This window comes from Hoplias malabaricus, chromosome 10 (assembly GCF_029633855.1).
Source record: "Hoplias malabaricus isolate fHopMal1 chromosome 10, fHopMal1.hap1, whole genome shotgun sequence".
Lineage (NCBI taxonomy): Eukaryota > Metazoa > Chordata > Actinopteri > Characiformes > Erythrinidae > Hoplias > Hoplias malabaricus.
The window spans coordinates 43,783,810-43,803,809 of record NC_089809.1 but is presented as its reverse complement, the minus strand read 5'-3'; the positions used below and the strand labels follow the sequence as shown (position 1 = coordinate 43,803,809).

Sequence of the window (20,000 nt, the reverse complement as noted above, 5' to 3'; positions counted from 1 at the left end):
TTTCCGTGTGTTGTTTTGTTTTGCAGCGCGACTGAGGACCATCTCAGCAAGACCATGGCAGACAGGAGACAGCTGTTTGCAGAGATGCGTGAGTTTCACAAGTATCAGAGACCACCCTTCGTTTATTTGACTGCTGTTTCAGTCGCTCGGGGTCGGGGTGAACAGCGAGCGGCTCATTATCATTTAAAGGAACAGGTGCTGAAAGCGGGCGTTCTGAACAGGGGCTGTTTACACAGGGGGAGAACACTGCTGTGGGGCTCGTGGGGTTTGGACCGAAGCAGGTCACAGACGTTTCATTAAGAAACAGAACTGTGTTCCACTGTGGAGACGAGGGGAGAGCTCTAACCAAGTGAGGAGCAAATGTGTTAGACCAATCAGAAGCTCTGACATCACAACCACAAACCCCTTTTAAAGGAACAGTAGGTTGTGTTTTTACCTTCAGTTTACAGCTTCAGAATCATTGGAGCATCACACTGAGCTGTAACAAGGAAAATACAGCCTCTGTCTTTGATAATCCTGGCTCAGCACTGCAGAAACTGCACTGTGTAATATTTGGAGGAGCGTAGGAAATGGAAATGAAGGGCAGTCTCTGGTGTTTTCATGGTTTTCTGTAGGTTTTGCTGCTTATTAAAGAGCTTGAACCCTTCTCTGATCTTACAGGGGCGCAAGAGCTGGACTCCATTAGGCTCTCCACCTACAGAACAGCGAGCAAGCTCCGATTTGTTCAGAAGAGATGTAACTGTGAGTGTGAACTGCAGCATTTACAGCCACAGGCTCCACACGCTGTATCTCTCAGATCTGACCCTAAACTACACACAGACTCCCGACCGCTCTGACCTCCATCAGCTCCATCTCTCTAATCAAAGCCCCGTCCGGTTCGAGAGCGTGTGGATCTCAGCCCAACAGTTTAACACCACCATCAGCACCAGCCACAACAATAAGAACAGGAGCTAACACTAATAATGTGTTCAGTCCAAAAGTGGGTGGAGTTATGTTTCCACGTGCACTGATATAAACACACGCTGCTCCTCCTCCACGTTCCGTTTAAAGACGTGTTACACTGCTTTTATTTCATACGACTGACTCCGCCCACAAACTCCACCCTAAACACAGTGGGTGGAGCCACAGCCTCTAATCCACTGCAGTAACACACTGTTTACACCGTCACACACCTCCATCACACCATTCTACTGTCTCCGACCAATCAGCACGCTCCGTTTACTCCACTGTTTATTTCCTCCATTCACCCTCAGTTTAACTCTATACAGTTTGGACAGTAGGGGGCGCAGTGCACTCACCGCTCCACCTCAACTCCACCTATGAACTGGCTCACAGCCTCTGAACTCTATCTTTGTATTTATTCACTGCAGAAATTATGTAAATGAGGCACTGATAGGCGGAGTTTATTTTACACAGAAGCTGAATCATCAACTGCTCTCAGATCTCTGTTTTCACATCATAAGCTGCTGTGACGAGTAAGGGCCTGTGTGTCTGCTCGTAGTGCATTTGGTGGATATCTGGAATGTGATCGAAGCTTTCCGGGAGAACGGCCTGAACGCCATGGACCTCAGCACGGAGTTCTCCGAGGCTCAACTGGAAGCCATACTCTCTACCATCTTCCACCAGCTGAACAAACGCATGCCCACCACCCACCAGATCAACGAGGAGCAGTCAGTCTCCACACTGCTCAGCTTCCTGCTGGCGGCTTACGACCCGTGAGTTTGTGGTAGTCTCTATGCCCTACACATACCCCTTTTCCAGAAAAGTTTGGAGGTTTTATAAAACACGATAAAAACAGGAATCTGTTCTGTGCTCATTCTCCTGAAGCTTTATTTAATGACAAAAGAAAAGATTTCCAACTGCTGTCTCTGAACAACTCGACTGTATTTAGTAAATTTAAACACATTTAGAACCAGACGCCTACAACATGCTCCAAAAAAGTCAGAATGAAAAGGAAATAAAAGCAAAGAGTTTATAGAATGTTACAATTCCACAGCTTTGAAGCGTTCCACTATAAACAGGAGAGCATTAAAGGGAGTGAATAATAAAAGGAGCACCCACAGAAGGGTCAGTCTCTGCAGCAGAGGGTCATCACATTGGGCCGAACTTTGTGAGAGTCACACAAAGTTAAAGGTAAGGTCTTTCAGAGTCTACTGTCCACAGTGTTCTGTACGCTGCTGTTACACAGGAGAGCACCAGCCGTAAACGCTGCCGCGGACACAAACTCATCTCCAGAATATACATTTGGACTCCAGTGGACACACGTCCCCAGTTTTTCTGAAAAAGGGTTTGTGGTAGTCCACTTAGATCAAATGAAATGATTTGTCACTGTACAACGAAATGTGTCTTCAACATTTAACCCATCTGTGTCTGTGAACACACACACACTAGTGCACTAGGGGATGTGAACACACACACACACACACTAGTGCAGTAGGGGATGTGAACACACACACTAGTGCACTAGGGGCTGTGAACACACACACACACACTAGTGCACTAGGGGCTGTGAACACACACACACACACTAGTGCACTAGGTGCTGTGAACACACACACACACACACACTAGTGCACTAGGGGCTGTGAATACACACACACAAGTGCAGTAGGGGCTGTGAACACACACACACACTAGTGAACTAGGGGCTGTAAACACACACACACAAGTGCAGTAGGGGCTGTGAACACACACACACACTAGTGCACAAGGGGCTGTGAACACACACTAGTGCACAAGGGGCTGTGAACACACACACTAGTGCACTAGGGGCTGTGAACACACACACACACACACACACTATAGTGCACTAGGGGCTGTGAGCACACACACACTAGTGCAATAGGGGCTGAGAATACACACACACACTAGTGCACTAGGGACTGTGAACACACACACACACTAGTGCACTAGGGACTGTGAATACACACACACTAGTGCACTAGGGGCTGTGAACACACACACACTAGTGCACTAGGGACTGTGAACACATACACACACACACACACACTAGTGCACAAGGGGCTGTGAAATCATACACACACACACTAGTGCACTAGGGGCTGTGAACACTCACACACTAGTGCACTAGGGGCTGTGAACACACACACACACTAGTGCACTAGGGGCTGTGAACACACACACACACACTAGTGCACAAGGGGCTGTGAACACACACTAGTGCACAAGGGGCTGTGAACACACACACTAGTGCACTAGGGGCTGTGAACACACACACACACACACACACTATAGTGCACTAGGGGCTGTGAGCACACACACACTAGTGCAATAGGGGCTGAGAATACACACACACACTAGTGCACTAGGGACTGTGAACACACACACACACTAGTGCACTAGGGACTGTGAATACACACACACTAGTGCACTAGGGGCTGTGAACACACACACACTAGTGCACTAGGGACTGTGAACACATACACACACACACACACACTAGTGCACAAGGGGCTGTGAAATCATACACACACACACTAGTGCACTAGGGGCTGTGAACACTCACACACTAGTGCACTAGGGGCTGTGAACACACACACACACTAGTGCACTAGGGGCTGTGAACACACACCCACTAGTGCACTAGGGGCTGTGAACACACACACACACTAGTGCACTAGGGGCTGTGAACACACACACACTAGTGCACTAGGGGATGTGAACACACACACACACACACTAGTGCACTAGGGGCTGTGAACACACACACACTAGTGCACTAGAGGCTGTGAACACACACACTAGTGCACTAGGGGCTGTGAACACACACACTAGTGCACTAGGGGCTGTGAACACACACACACACACTAGTGCACTAGGGGCTGTGAACACACACACACACACACTAGTGAACTAGGGGCTGTGAACACACACACTAGTGCACTATGGACTGTGAACACACACACACACACTAGTGCACTCGGGACTGTGAACACACACACACACTAGTGCACTAGGGACTTTGAACACACACACACACTAGTGCACTAGGGGCTGTGAACACATACACACACACACACACACTAGTGCAGTAGGGGCTGTGAACACACACACATTAGTGCACAAGGGGCTGTGAACACACACACTAATGCACTAGGGGCTGTGAACACACACACACTAGTGCACTAGGGGCTGTGAACACACACACTAGTGCACTATGGACTGTGAACACACACACACACACTAGTGCACTCGGGACTGTGAACACACACACACACTAGTGCACTAGGGACTTTGAACACACACACACACTAGTGCACTAGGGGCTGTGAACACATACACACACACACACACACTAGTGCACTAGGGGCTGTGAACACACACACACTAGTGCACTAGAGGCTGTGAACACATATACACACACACACACACACACAAGTGAACTAGGGGCTGTGAACACACACACACACACTAGTGAACTAGGGGCTGTGAACACACACACACAAGTGCAGTAGGGGCTGTGAACACACACATACTAGTTCACAAGGGGCTGTGAACACACCAGTGCACTAGGGGCTGTGAACACACACACACTAGTGCAATAGGGGCTGAGAATACACACACACACTAGTGCACTAAGGACTGTGAACACACACACACTAGTGCACTAGGGGCTGTGAACACATACACACACTAGTGCACTAGGGGCTATGAACTCATGCACACACACACACTAGTGCACTAGGGGCTGAGAACACACACACACACACACACTAGTGAACTAGGGGCTGTTAGCACACACACACTAGTGCACTATGGGCTGTGAAAACACACACACACACACTAGTGCACTAGGGGCTGTGAACACACACATACACATACACACTAGTGCACTAGGGGCTGTGAACACACACACCGACTAGTGCACTAATGGCTGTGAACACACACACACTAGTGCACTAGGGGTTGTGAACACACACACACACTAGTGCACTAGGGGCTGTGAACACACACACACACACACACACTAGTGCACTAAGGGCTGTGAACACACACACACTAGTGCACTAGGGGCTGTGAACACATACACACACACACACACTAGTGCACTAGGGGCTGTGAACACAAACACACACACACACACTAGTGCACTAGGGGCTGTGAACACACACACACTAGTGCACTAAGGGCTGTGAACACACACACACTAGTGCACTAGGGCCTGTGAACACACACATACACACACACACTAGTGCACTAGGGGCTGTGAACACACTCACTAGTGCAATAGGAGCTGAGAATACACACACACACACTAGTGCCCTAGGGATTGTGAACACACACACCCAGTAGTGTACTAGGGGCTGTGAACACACACACACACTAGTGCACTAGGGGCTGTGAACACACACATACACACTAGTGCACTAGGGGCTGTGAACACACACATACACACACACACTAGTGCACTAGGGGCTGTGAACACACACACACTAGTGCACTAGGGGCTGTGAACACACACACACTAGTGCACTAGGGGTTGTGGACACACACACACACACTAGTGCACTAGGAGCTGTGAACACACACACACACACTAGTGCACTCGGGGCTGAGAACACATACACACACTAGTGAACTAGGGGCTGGGAACACACACACACTACGGCACTAGGGGCTGTGAACACTGTACACACACTCACACTAGTGCACTAGGGGCTGTGAACACACACACACTAGGGCACTAGGGGCTGTGAACACTGAACAAACACACACACTAGTGCGCTAGGGGTTGTGAACACACACACACACACACTAGTGCACTAGGGGCTGTGAACACACACACACACTAGTGCACTAGGGGCTGTGAACACACACACACTTGTGCACTAGGGGTTGTGAACACACACACACACTAGTGCACTAGGGGCTGTGAACACACACACACACACACACACACACACACACTAGTGCACTAGGGGCTGAGGACACATACACACACTAGTGAACTAGGGGCTGTGAACACACACACACACAAACTAGGGCACTAGGGGCTGTGAACACACACACACACACACACACTAGTGCACTAGGGGCTATAAACACTGAACACACACACACACACTAGTGCACTAGGTGCTGTGAACACTGAACACACACACACACTAGTGCACTAGGGGCTGTGAACACACACACACACACTAGTGCACCAGGGGTGAGTTCTGTGCTGTGTTCAAGGGCCCCTCAGCCGTGGATTGAGGAGGAGGACAGTGCTGTTCCTTCGCCCCCAGTTTTCCTGCTGCTCGTGGGAATCAAACCAACAACCTTTCTGCCCTAAGCCCTCTGCTCTAACCATTAGTCCACAGCTACCCCCAGCTGGTGTTGTCTCACACACACTGTGACTGTGGTCGTTGGAAATGTTGAACAGAAGGATTTGCATGAGGTGTTTAAATATAAACTTCATGTAGCACATAATTAGAAATGTACTTTTAGAGAAAACCGTATCTCTTTTCTCCTGCAGCGACGGCCAAGGAAAGATGTCTGTGTTTTTGGTGAAGATGGCCCTGGCTACGTTATGTGGGGGAAAGATTTCAGACAAATTAAGATGTAAGTGGCACCTTGAATTCTCCCTCTGGACAGATCCATTTCCTTTAAATAATGTTGATTGATGACGCTTTAAACTAAGAAGCTAAATGTGTCTTTTTATCATAATCTGATGAGGTCACACAGACTGTCATTTCCTTGAAAGTCATTCTCCGTTATTAAACAGGACCTTGACCTCGTCCGGTGTCCAGTCAGACGTTCCCTTCACTCACACCTTTATAAAAACTGTGCGTTCATTACCAGCAGATCCGAATACTGGTCAGTTATGTTACTCACAGACATAATCAGTTCCTTAACAGCCACTGCCAGGTGAAGAGTTTAGCACAGATCTGGATACAGCGCCCTCTGTCGACTTTGGTCTAAAATGACCCTATTTCTATCATAAAGACCTCTTTCTTCCTCGCAGTCCTGCAACATCAGGTAGATATCGCTCTGAAATATCGGCTTATTTTCAGAGTCTGGTTCCAAAAACCTGCTGCAGCGCCTCTGTTCACAGCGAGAGCGGCGGAATAAAGCCAAAGGAAAGGGATAGTGAAGAGGGGTCAAATCCCAAACCCTTGGAGTCTCGGTGTGTGATTGTCAGAGGTTGTGGGGGCTGTAGTATAGCGGTTGTCTGCAGGTAAATTTGTGTAAATCCTGGGGGTAATGAGTTTTTCTGGCTCTTTTCGTCCGATAGGTTGGCCATCCCTGGCCTGGACAGATGTTTAATAGACCTTTAGGGAGCAAGTGAGTTTTACAGTCTTCCTGTGTTTCTTTCTCCAGATGTGTTTTCTCAGATCTCAGATTCCAGGGGGATAATGATTTATTCACAGTTTGATCAGTTCCTGAAGGAGGCGCTCAAGCTGCCAGCCGTGGTTTTTGAGGGACCGTCCTTTGCGTACACTGACCAGACCACCAGAACGTGCTTCACACAGCAGGTCAGTGACACTCGCCATTTACTTTTTACAGGTTCCTCGTCTTTTTGGTAAAAGAGGAATTTAGAATTGTGTATTAATTAAACAAAACCATTCAAGGTACAGTTGGATTTGGAGAGGAATGTTATGACCCTTTCCAGCAGGTCCTCTCCTGCTCTCTGTAAATGTGGCTGTGGTCAAAGACAAGTGCAAGGCTATGGCTGAGGGAGACAGAGTCCAGACTGAGTCTAAAGTAAAGCGAGACAGGACCAGCGATTTTGACAAGAACCCTTGACTAGGTCTTATTTGGTTTATTGCACATTTATTGGTCTTTTACCAAATAAATAACATTCACGCATTCATTCATTCATTGTCTGTAACTCTTACCCAGTTCAGGGTCGCGGTGGGTCCGGCGCCTACTTGGAATCACTGGGTACAAGGCAGGAACACACCCTGGAGGGGGCGCCAGTCCTTCACAGAGCGACTCACTCACACCTTCACTCACACACTCACCTATCCAGCTTTAGTTGCAGCACAAACCACCCACTCCCCAGGTAAACCCACACCATCCAGATAAAACCAAATACACACCTGATTGAAGACGTGGATAGGTGCATAAAGCTGGTACAAAGCAACAGCAGATAATCCAGCAGCAGCATCTTAAACACAGATCTGTTCATAAAAGACCAAGGGTTTCACTGTGAACTTTTTCTTTCTATTTATTTTTTACAGAAGCAGGTTTCCTTGAACATGTTTCTGGACGCCTTCATGTCTGATCCTCCTGCCCAGTGCCTCGTCTGGTTGCCCCTCATGCATCGGCTCGCTAGCGTAGAAAACGGTGAGGTTTGTTCACACACACACACTGCTGAACTAGGGGCTGTGAACACACACCCAGAGCGGTGAGCAGCCAGCCCCAGCGCCCGGGGAGCAGTTTTGGGTTCTGTACTTTGCTCAAAGGCCCCTCAGCCGGGAATGTTCCTGTCGGTTTTGGGGATTGGACCGACAACCTTCCAGCACCAAGCCCCAACCATTAGGCCACGGCTGCCCACAGTGTGATGTGACAGATATGGGCAGTAGATTTTGCATTTAGAATCAGTTTGTAAAGAAGCGGTGTGTCTGAAGAAGCATATGTCCCCCCTGCACCGCCCCTTGCTCACTGCCCTCCTGCTCCGCCCCTCGCCCACCACCCCCCTGCACCGCCCCTTGCTCACTGCCCTCCTGCTCCGCCCCTCGCCCACCACCCCCCTGCACCGTCCCTCGCCCACCGCCCTCCTGCACCGCCCCTTGCCCACCGCCCTCCTGCACCGCCCTTTGCCCACCACCCCCCTGCACCGTCCCTCGCCCACCCCCCCCTGCACCACCCTCGCCCACTGCCCCCCTGCACCGTCCCTCGCCCACCGCCCCCCTGCACCGCCCCTCGCCCACAGGCTGAAGTAGGAACAGGAGATGATTAAAACCTAGGAAGAAAACAAATAATTAGATGAAATGACAGCAGAAAGGGACATCGTCTGGGATAATGTCACCTGGGTTCACAGACCTGGGGTGCCCAAACTCCTGCAGGAGATGGTAACTGTCGCAGCAGGTCCATGACCGGTTCATGTAGCAGGTCTGTGTTTGGATGTTTCCAGTCTGGATTCTGTAAGAGAGTGTTCAGTGGAATTTGCTGGAACTGTCCTGTAGCTCGTGTGTGATGGACTCCTGAATATTGTGCTGATTAAAAACATGGACTACAGTGGCTGGAGGAAGCCGCAGGGCTGGGATCAGATGTGGGATGTGGCCTGAAGCCCGGGGCCTTGTGGTTTGGGAGCCGTGGGCGCGGCTGTAAGACGAGTTCAGTGCGAATCTTGTACGAAACAAAGAGAGACATAAGGATTGGGAATTGGACACAATTAAAACCAAATGAAAAAGCAGAGGAACGTAAAAAAACTGTGGCATTAGCTCCTTATTTCTCTCTCTCATCTCCTCTAGTCTTCCACCCAGTGGAGTGCTCCTACTGCCACAGCCAAAGCATGATGGGATTTCGCTACCGCTGCCAACAATGTCATAATTATCAGCTCTGTCAGCAGTGCTTCTGGAAGGGCCATGCCTCCAGCTCCCACAGCAACCAGCACCAGATGAAGGAATACACGTCCTGGGTATGTGTGTGTGTGTGTCTGTGTGTGCGTGTGTGTGTGTGTGTGTAACTTCTGTAGGATGTTAAAAAAAAAACAGTGGAGGTCTGCACACAATTAATGAATAAGCTTCAGTTCCTGAAACTAAGTTCCGCCCACCAGCAATTAATTAACATATAATTTACATAAAGATGTTTCTTAAGTGAACCAAAGAAAGGATTGAGAGTAGTTCAGAGGCTCCTCATAGGAGGAGTTGAGGTGGAGCGGTGAGTGCACTGCGCCCCCTACTGTCCAAACTGTATAGAGTTAAACTGAGGGCGAATGGAGGAAATGAACAGTGGAGCAAACGGAGCGTGCTGATTGGTTGGAGACGGTAGAATGGTGTGATGGAGGTGTGTGACGGTGTAAACAGTGTGTTACTGCAGTGGATTAAATGCTGTGGCTCCACCCACTGTGTTTAGGGTGGAGTTTGTGGGCGGAGTCAGTCGTATGAAATAAAAGCAGTGTAACACGTCTTTAAACGGAACGTGGAGGAGGAGCAGCGTGTGTTTATATCAGTGCACGTGGAAACATAACTCCACCCACTTTTGGACTGAACACATTATTAGTGTTAGCTCCTGTTCTTATTGTTGTGGCTGGTGCTGATGGTGGTGTTAAACTGTTGGGCTGAGATCCACACGCTCTCGAACCGGACGGGGCTTTGATTAGAGAGATGACAGTAGAAGCTGAGAGCGCTGGGTTTAGAATCAGACCGTGCTGAGTTTTGATGAATGAGTGTCACTGGGTTTTCTTAGATTTTTAAACGATATTTAAATGATGTCCTTTGTTCATGGCTCATGTTTTTATGATGTGGCATCTGCATGCTCCAACACAGCACTTCTCAGCTAACTAACATGCTTCATTTAGTTAGAGAAAAAGGACAGTTTCTGGGCGGCACGGTGCCGCAGCAGGTAGTGTCGCAGTCACACAGCTCCAGGGGCCTGGAGGTTGTGGGTTCGATTCCAGCTCCGGGTGACAGTCTGTGAGGAGTTGGTGTGTTCTCCCCGTGTCTGCGTGGGTTTCCTCCGGGTGCTCCGGTTTCCTCCCACAGCCCAAAAAACACACGTTGCAGGTGGATTGGCAACTCGAAAGTGTCCATAGGTGTGAGTGAATGGGTGTGTGTGTTGCCCTGTGGAGGACTGGCGTCCCCTCCAGGGTGTATTCCCGCCTTGCGCCCGATGACCCCTCTGGACCCCCCGCGACCCTAAAATTGGATAAGCGGTTACAGATAATGGACAGTTTCTATGTGACTATCTTCCAGAAATCTCCTGCGAAGAAGCTGTCCAACGCCTTGAGTAAGTCTCTGAGCTGTGCCTCCAGCCGCGAGCCGCTCCTGCCCGTGTTCCCTGACGCTCCGGAGAAGCCTCTGAACCTGGCTCATGTTGTGTAAGTAACTCTCAGGCTCTGTTCAAGGTTTAAGAGCTTCCAGGGCACAGTTCAATGAGAACTAATGCTAGGCCTTTAACGTGAGGTCAATGCACAGTAACCTGCTACAACTCGCTCTGTGGTAAATCCTCCCCAGGATTTCAATCCCACCGTCTTCACCAATCATCCCAGGCTTAGTATTTTGACCTTAAAATTACAGCTTCAAAATCACTGCAGTGCTCCCCTGACCTCTGTCATTGCTACTCCATTCTCAGCACTGCAGAGACCATACTATGTAACGAGGGTAGGAAACTACTGAACATACTATAATACAGAACAGGTATGAGCCTCTCCACTCTCAAATCTGAAACCAATGCAGCAGCCGCATTGCTCTTAGTCGATCAGACGGCAGCAGACTGACCTCGTCTGGTTCGCAGCATATTTTTCTCTGTCTTCACGCCTCCAGAGAAACGCCCACACGGCCAGCAGAGCCATGCAGCACAACTGAATAAGGTGAGCAAACACAAGAGGACCGTCAGAGGGGTCAGGGCGGTTCAAACTAAATTCTGGGGAGGATTTGCCCCCTCTGCTGGTGACAGAAATGTTTGCTTTCTGATATTTACTGACATCATGTGAACATTGTAGGGCCTCACAGGGGCGCAGCAGGTAGTCTCTGTCACAGCTCCAGGGTCCTGGAGGATGTGGGTTCGAGTCCTGCTCCGGGTGACTGTCTGTGAGGAGTGTGGTGTGTTCTCCCTGTGTCTGTGTGGGTTTCCTCCGGGTGACTGTCTGTGAGGAGTGTGGTGTGTTCTCCCTGTGTCTGTGTGGGTTTCCTCCGGGTGACTGTCTGTGAGGAGTGTGGTGTGTTCTCCCTGTGTCTGTGTGGGTTTCCTCCGGGTGACTGTCTGTGAGGAGTGTGGTGTGTTCTCCCTGTGTCTGTGTGGGTTTCCTCCGGGTGACTGTCTGTGAGGAGTGTGGTGTGTTCTCCCTGTGTCTGCGTGGGTTTCCTCCAGGTGACTGTCTGTGAGGAGTGTGGTGTGTTCTCTCTGTGTCTGCGTGGGTTTCCTCCGGGTGACTGTCTGTGAGGAGTGTGGTGTGTTCTCCCTGTGTCTGCGTGGGTTTCCTCCGGGTGACTGTCTGTGAGGAGTGTGGTGTGTTCTCCCTGTGTCTGCGTGGGTTTCCTCCGGGTGACTGTATGTGAGGAGTGTAGTGTGTTCTCTCTGTGTCTGCGTGGGTTTCCTCCAGGTGACTGTATGTGAGGAGTGTAGTGTGTTCTCTCTGTGTCTGCGTGGGTTTCCTCCGGGTGACTGTCTGTGAGGAGTGTGGTGTACTCTCTCTGTGTCTGTGTGGGTTTCCTCCGGGTGACTGTCTGTGAGGAGTGTGGTGTGTTCTCTCTGTGTCTGTGTGGGTTTCCTCCAGGTGAATGTCTGTGAGGAGTGTGGTGTGTTCTCCCTGTGTCTGTGTGGGTTTCCTCCGGGTGACTGTCTGTGAGGAGTGTGGTGTGTTCTCCCTGTGTCTGCGTGGGTTTCCTCCGGGTGACTGTCTGTGAGGAGTGTGGTGTGTTCTCTCTGTGTCTGTGTGGGTTTCCTCCGGGTGACTGTCTGTGAGGATTGTGGTGTGTTCTCTCTGTGTCTGTGTGGGTTTCCTCCGGGTGACTGTCTGTGAGGAGTGTGGTGTGTTCTCTCTGTGTCTGCGTGGGTTTCCTCCGGGTGACTGTCTGTGAGGAGTGTGGTGTGTTCTCTCTGTGTCTGCGTGGGTTTCCTCCGGGTGCTCTGGTCTCCTCCCACGCTCCAAAAACACACGTTGGTAGGTGGATTGGAGACTCAAAAGTGTCCGTAGGTGTGAGTGTGTGAGTGAATGTGTGAGTGTGTGTCGCCCTGTGAAGGACTGGCGCCCCCTCCAGGGTGTGTTCCCACCCTGTGCCCAGTGATTCCAGGTAGGCTCCGGACCCAGAATGTATACATTCCGAGAACCCAGAGCTTTTATGATGGAGGTTTTAATGTCATGCATTTTTACTGCAGAAGAAGTTGTGTTCAGTGTTTTAACATTTTGCTGCTTTCTTTTTGCTCTTGCTGACTAAACAGAGACACTTGGTAAGTGGATCTTACTCTATCAGCGCATTAACAGTGTTGTGTATGAATGTACCACTCTAACAGGAGCAGTGTAGTGGCCCTGTCTCTCACTCACTCTCTCACATTCACTGAAGCTGGGTCTAAAACTGTGTCCTGTTTAAAACACTGTGTATATCAACTAAAGTCTAATGTAGACAGAATACCCAGAGTGCAGTTTGGTGTGAGGATTCCCACACAGCTTCTCTGAGGAGACTATGCAGAGTACAGATGTCCTGGTGCTCTCAGACCACTGTCCCTGCTGGTGGTGGGGGCCGGGGGCAGGGGGCCGGGGGCAGGGGGCCTTTATGAACAGCACAGTCACTGAAGGAAGCTGTTGGGTTCAGGAGGTCGTTTCTATCAGACCCTGGTGGAGTTTAGACTGATCCTGCCTCACTGTGATTAGAGTGTGTCCCGAATCATTCACTACCTTCACTAACACCGCTCCCTATAACAGTGCACATCACAGTGACCCAGACGCTCCAGTGTAGGACACGGCACAGTTTGGGACGCAGAGTGTCTCTGTCTCACTACATTTCTCTCATTCACTCAGTGTCCCCCACTTCCCAGCACCTTCCTCTCATTCTTAGGCACTCCTCTATTTTAGATGTGTTATATTCTCCCTCTCTCTCTCTCTCTCTCTCTCTCTCTCTCTCTCTGCTGTAATGTACCGTGTGTGTGTGTGTTGCAGGCCTCCCCGGCCGGTGAACAGTGGGAATGAATCCATGTTGTGTCACTCCATGCCTTTGTCCAGTAACCCCTACTCCAGCAGAGTGTGAGTGTACAGTCCATCCCTCCACACACACACACACACACACACACACACACACACACACACAGAACAACAAGGTCTCCAGCTCTTCTACAGCAGTGTTCCTGTGTCCCCACACAGTTCTCCGGTTCTGGTCGTCTGTTTATGAAGCCCGTCTGTAGCTGTGTGTTGTGGCAGACCACAGACGTCTTGGATTTGAGGATCATATCCAGATTAGACTTGTGTTACAAGGATGAGCGCCACCTGCTGGATCTATCGCTGCGGCGATGAAGGCCGATTTACACTTCTGCGTCGACTCAGTTCAGTAGCCTGCGGAAGTGCCCTTGGAGTAAATATTTAAGGACGTTCTCGTTTCTCACTGTGGTCTGTGTAAACGTGGCGTGTAGTTACACTTCTGAGCAGGTGAGCGTCAGGCCACGGCGTAGGGTTCAGCGTATGATTCACATCCATGCAGGACCTGGCGCAGGTGTGACACAGAAACATGAACTGGTTTTGATTTATGTTATATATTACACCACAGTGTGTTCAGAGTGGATTCGTTTCAGGTTTGTGTTCTAGGCATTTGATGTTTACTCTTCCACGGGCTCTGATTACATAAAGATGGTTGTCTGCCCTCATCCACTTTGCCCACAGTTCGTCATTTAATCCATTTCTCGCACAGAAACGAGGCGCCACTTTCACACCAGACCCTGCTTTAGGTTTTTTAGCTGCTGTTGGACACAGTCATGCCTTATGGTGAGGTTTCACTCTAACAGCTTGCTTTCTCTCTCTCTCTCGCTCTCTCTCTCTCTCTCTCTCTCTCTCTCTCTCTGTCTCTGCCTCTCTCTCTCTCTCTCTCTGCCTCTCTCTCTCTCTCTCTCTCTCTGTCTCTGTCTCTCTCTCTCTCTCTCTCTCTCTCACACACACACACACCAGAGTGTTTTTTTAATTATCTGTGTGTGTGTGTGTGTGCGTGTGTGTGACTTTCTATTTTCCTCTTCTCCTGATGTAAACAGAAGCGTGAAAGATGATGGGAGACAAAGAAAGCCTCTGGCTCTGACCACTCCAGACCTCCTAAAAGGGAAAGGGTAAGTCTCCGTCTGTGAATTCCAAACACAGCTGACCACATGAGAATCAGGAATGTTGAAGGATGTCTGCTTTCTATCAGTTTAAGGCAAGTGTTCTCAGCCATGTTCAGAGTGTGACCTCATTTCGGGCGGAGCTCTCTTACTAAGCCTCTACGGGGGAACTCTGTAACTCTATTGTAGCTCTGACTGTTGTGTGTAGATCAGTGCGGACCACACCACACTGTCTTTATAGAGGACTGGACACCCCTCAAATTCATCTGTACCACTTTAAAATAAAAGTTTATAAATGGCTTAAAACCTGTTTGTTACATGGTTATTAATTAGGCTGTAAACAACTTAAAAGTCATTGATAATCATTTGTAACACAGAGATAGAAAGGGCAACAGTGACCTCTTTTTATCTGATAATGAAAGGGGGCAGCCGTGGCCTAATGGTTAGAGACTGGGCTCGGTACAGGAACGGCGGGACCATCCACGGCTCTTTTTTTTATTATTATGTTAGATATCTTACAGAAAATGTCAAGGTAAAAGATGTGGATTTAGTCGTTTCACGTGTTAATGCCCACACCACATTATCATTACTGTATAAAAGACATATAAAAATATGTTCAACTGATTAAACCTGGTGGATAAATGGTTAAATGTATTAACAGATATGTGCTGGAGCTGACAGGGTTAATGTCAGAGTGAGGTCAGTATCCAGAGATCTGAGGTTTAACTGGAGATCGATGTGGGCTCACTTTTTGGCAGGTCACTGTTTCCCTTTCTGTCTATGTGTTATAACTGTTTATTATTGACCTTTAATGCATTAGAAACATTTATAATAACCCCTTAATAAACAGATGTTAATAGATTTGAAAACTTTATAAGTGTAGTTTTATTCTAAAGCGAAACCCATTAATCAAGCAGTGCTCAGTCAGAATGACTCTACAGACTCCTCCAGCGCAGCCAATCAGACACCATCCGCAGCCAATCAGCTCGAACCATCCGCTGAAGACTCCTCCCATAACGTCCAGTGCTTTCTAAAACACAGCTGATACAGATTGATCCACACACACCCTTATGTGGTGCGGCAACGCCCCTCACAATTCAGTTCCACTGTGAGTTCTGTCTCCCCCTGCTGGAGAAAAGGGGGGAGACGGGGTTTAGTGAGGGATGATGATTGGTCGGTGGGTCTGTGATAACCGTTTGAGCAGCGATATCAAACATCACCATCACTGGTGTATTTTGTTGTAAACTTTAATGGAAGTGTCAATGTCTCTTTGACCTAGTGATGTTTAAGATGTTTTAGATGTTTCCGTATGTTCAGGGAACAGTCGGAAAGGGTATAAATGTTTATTATTACAGTAATACAAACCTCTCCTCATGAAAGCCAGGTCCAGCTTATGGTTATTATTCAGTATTTTGTTGCAGTAGATTGGCAAATAAATGCATTAATAAAGAAACAAACACATAAAGTGTCTTTGTTGCAAAGCACTGAATAGCACCACCTTGTGGAGAAATAAATAGGTCAACTTTGAGTGAGTGAGTGAGTGAGTGAGTGAGTGAGTGAGTGAGTGAGTGAGTGAGTGAGTCCGCTATTTCCTACGGAAGCCTATTTAAGTCATAATTATAAGATAGTAAGTCTTAATTATGAGTAAGTCAAACTTGTGAGAGTGTAAGTCATAATTAAAATAATAAGTGATAATTATGAAATAGTGAGTCGATTACGAAATGACTTCCTATCTCTTGCTCCTATTTCTTGCTCTTGCATCTCAAATTTTTTTCAAGTGGCTGATTATGGGCTTCCACTGGTTGTTAGACTTCATTGTCTTATTACATGATAACATATTTGATCTTATTATTATTATTATTATTATTAGCCAGGTATGCGTTCTGTCAGTGATCTGATTGGTGTTTGTGAACCACTGTTTCAGGGTTCAGTACAGCCTTGATATTGCGGACAGACTCGCAGATGAACATGTCCTCATTGGGCTTTATGTGAACCTCCTCCAAAAGAGCCATTCATGGTTAGTGTGACCCTGGGGGCTGTGGATGCAGTGGCCATTTCTGTTTCTGTCAACCGCTGTCACCATCTCAGGCTCATAACAATCACATCAGATTTTCAGATTTGAAATAAATCTGAGTATCAAGGATGCTTGCCGTCATGACGCCACGCCTGACAGAAACATACATCTTTATTTATTTAGAACTCACAGTTAGTGAATAAGGAATGTTGACCATATTAAGCTTTTACAGCTCTCTAACAACAAAAGCTTCTGTGCTTTGGAGGAATTTCATTCTAATGACTCTCAACTCTGCTAAGCACCTCCTGCTCTTTTACTTTGATAATAACTGATCTGATCCTCTGGGATTTAGGGTGTACTCACCCTCGAGTCCAACTGAACCGTGCCCGAGTCCATCTGAACAGTGCCCGAGTCCAACTGAACCCTGTCCGAGTCCATTTCTTCACTGTCACCAGTAAAACGACCTGGACTGTGGGGGTCAGACATGCTCGGGCAGGGTATGGCTCGTCTAGTGTGAGTACACCCTTCGTTTAGACTGCGCTGTGTACATAGATCTCTGAACTAACAGGTTGTTGTGAGAAACGTCAGCTGACTTTACCTCTGTAAATCATTTACTACCCGTTCCTCCACAAACACCATCCTGAAAGTAAAGTGTGGTGGCGGCAGTGTCATGTCGAGGCGAGGCTTTCCCACAGGAGTCTCGTTAAAACCTCAGAGTGAACGCTGAAATAGTTTAATTTGCCAGTTTCTACTGTGTCCCGGCCGAGGCGAGTTAAACCTACAGCTGGGGCCAGTTATGTTTCTGTCCTGAGCCACCACACTGGGTGTTTACACTTTTGCTTTTCCCTGTTGTTTGTCAAAGCTGTTCCATGCGCATTTTTCAAGCACTGTTTGCTTTTACTTTCAGTGTCTTACATTGTGCACGTCCTGACCATGTTTCGGCTACAACCGCAGCTTACAGCCCCCAAACTACAGCCTCCAAACTACAGCCCCCAACTACAGCCCCCAAACTACAGCGCTAACCCTGTGAGTGAATGTGGGGCAGTAAACGCTGAAGGGAAAATAACTGTGTCCTGTTCCTCTTGATTGGCAGCTCGTTGGACAGTGGCAGTAACAGCCAGGATGATGAACACTACCTCATCGCTCGATACGCTTCCCGATTGGCTGCTGACAGAGCATCAGCGGTAAGATCAGTCTTTGTTTTTCTATATGTGAATTGTATATTGCTGCTGGAGTTTTTAAACCCTGTGTCCACTCTCTGTCCACTCTGTGAGACACTCCTCCCTCGTTGGTCCACCTTGTAGATGTAGAGTCAGAGACAGTAGCTCATCTGTCGCTGCACAGTGTGTGTCGCTCGTCCTCTAGTCCTTCATCAGTGACACAGGACGCTGTCGGCTGGATGTTTTTGGTCGGTGGACTGTTCTCGGTCCAGACACTGAGGGGTTTAAAAACTCCAGCAGCACTGCTGTGTCTGATCCACTCTACACCAGCACAACACACACTAACACACCACCACCACGTCAGTGTCACTGCAGCGCTGAGAATGATCCACCACCACATCACACCTGCTCTGTGGGGGTCCTGAGCACTGAGGAACAGGGGGGAAATGGGGATAGCAAAGTATGCAGAGCAACAGACTGACTACAGCCTGTAGTTGTAGAGCTACAGCGTGACCCGTGTGGTCAGTGGTGTAATATTAAAAGTGGCTGTAATGTTATGGTTGTTAGATGTATATGTTGTATTCTCCTTCAGGTGAATCCAGGTTTTGCAAAGTCCAGGAAAAACTGTCAGTAACTCAGTTGCTGTTTTGCAGGAAGCCGGAGTGACGCAGGACATCTCTGTCTCCCTCGACACAAACACACAGCGGTGGCAACTCATCGCCGAACTGGAGAGCAGGAACAAGTAAGCACAAGTAATTTTACGTGCTGCTGTCGTGAGTCGGATAAAAACAAACGTGATCTCTGCTGCAGCTGGAGATTTTACAGATGGATAGTTGGTGCTGGTCGTCTGCGTTGCGTGGCGTAGAGTGACAACTCTCTCTGGACAATCAGCGCTCTGCAAGGTTTACACACCACGGTTTAGTCCCTACTCGACTCGCTCTGAACCACGAGAGAACAGCCACTAAACAAGAACCTGCTTCCAGAACCAGAACCTGATTTACCTGGTGGGGAAAAGCAGTGTATAGACAAGTACAGTAGAGTAGGTACCATGCAGTGGAGGAGTGTCTACAAGGTCTTCAACTCCCACAACTGGCAGAGATTCGACTGCATCCCTGGGGAGGCCGGTGACATTGAGTCCGAATGGGCCATGCTCCAGACCTCCATTGTTGAGGCGACTGAACTGAGCTGTGGCCGCAACGTTGTCGGTGCCTGTTGTGGTTGCACTCGGTGGTGGACAACCACGGGTGAGGGAGGCTGTCAAGCTGAAGAGAGAGTTCTATCAAGCCTGGTAGGCTCGGGGGACTCCGGAGGCAGCTGACGGGTACCAAAGAGACAAGAGGCTTGCGGCTTCAGCTGTCACTGAGGCAAAAACTCGGGTGTGTGAGGAGTTCAGAGAGGACATGGAAAATGACTTTCGGTTGGCTCCGAGAAGTTTCTGGCAAACCATCAGGCGACTCAGGAGGGGAAAGCAGTTTTCACCAACACTGTATATGGTGGGGGTGGGGAGCTGTTGACCTCGACTGGGGACGTCATTATGTGGTGGAAGGAATACTTTGAGGATCTTCTCTGTCCCACCAACAGAGGAAGTAGAGTTTGGGGGGGGGGCTCGTCTATCACCTGGGCCCAGGTGGCCCAGAGCCTTCCTCAAGGCTCTGGATGTTGTGGGGCTGTCCTGGGTGACACGTCTTTGCAACATCGCGTGGACATCGGGGGCAGTGCCTCTGGACTGGCAGACTGGGGTGGTGGTTCCCCTTTTTAAAAAGGAGGATCGAAGGGTGTGTTCCAACTATAGGGGGATCACACTCCTCAGCCTTCCCGGTAAGGTCTATGCGGGGTTACTCGAGAAAATCAGATCCAGGAGGAACAATGCGGATTCTGCCACCATCGTGGAACACAGGACCAGCTCTTTACCCTCG

General features: G+C 48.9%; 1 protein-coding gene across 4 annotated transcripts in view; it reads left to right on the top strand.

The window, feature by feature from the left end:
* dtna (dystrobrevin, alpha) overlaps positions 1 to 20,000 on the top strand; it is a 54,368-nt gene that overhangs the window by 16,369 nt on the left and 17,999 nt on the right. For 3 of the 4 annotated variants that reach the window (XM_066683931.1, XM_066683930.1, XM_066683929.1), the window contains 12 exons: positions 27 to 88; positions 661 to 741; positions 1,502 to 1,715; positions 6,482 to 6,567; positions 7,327 to 7,481; positions 8,190 to 8,295; positions 9,426 to 9,592; positions 10,869 to 10,993; positions 13,772 to 13,855; positions 14,848 to 14,919; positions 18,018 to 18,108; positions 18,738 to 18,826. In XM_066683931.1, coding sequence (XP_066540028.1) covers positions 55 to 88; positions 661 to 741; positions 1,502 to 1,715; positions 6,482 to 6,567; positions 7,327 to 7,481; positions 8,190 to 8,295; positions 9,426 to 9,592; positions 10,869 to 10,993; positions 13,772 to 13,855; positions 14,848 to 14,919; positions 18,018 to 18,108; positions 18,738 to 18,826 — 1,304 coding nt within the window. In that variant the 5' untranslated portion in view covers positions 27 to 54. Of the gene's footprint in view, positions 1 to 26; positions 89 to 660; positions 742 to 1,501; positions 1,716 to 6,481; positions 6,568 to 7,326; positions 7,482 to 8,189; positions 8,296 to 9,425; positions 9,593 to 10,868; positions 10,994 to 13,771; positions 13,856 to 14,847; positions 14,920 to 16,834; positions 16,928 to 18,017; positions 18,109 to 18,737; positions 18,827 to 20,000 lie in introns of all 4 variants that reach the window. The other variant, XM_066683932.1, reaches the window with a different exon arrangement.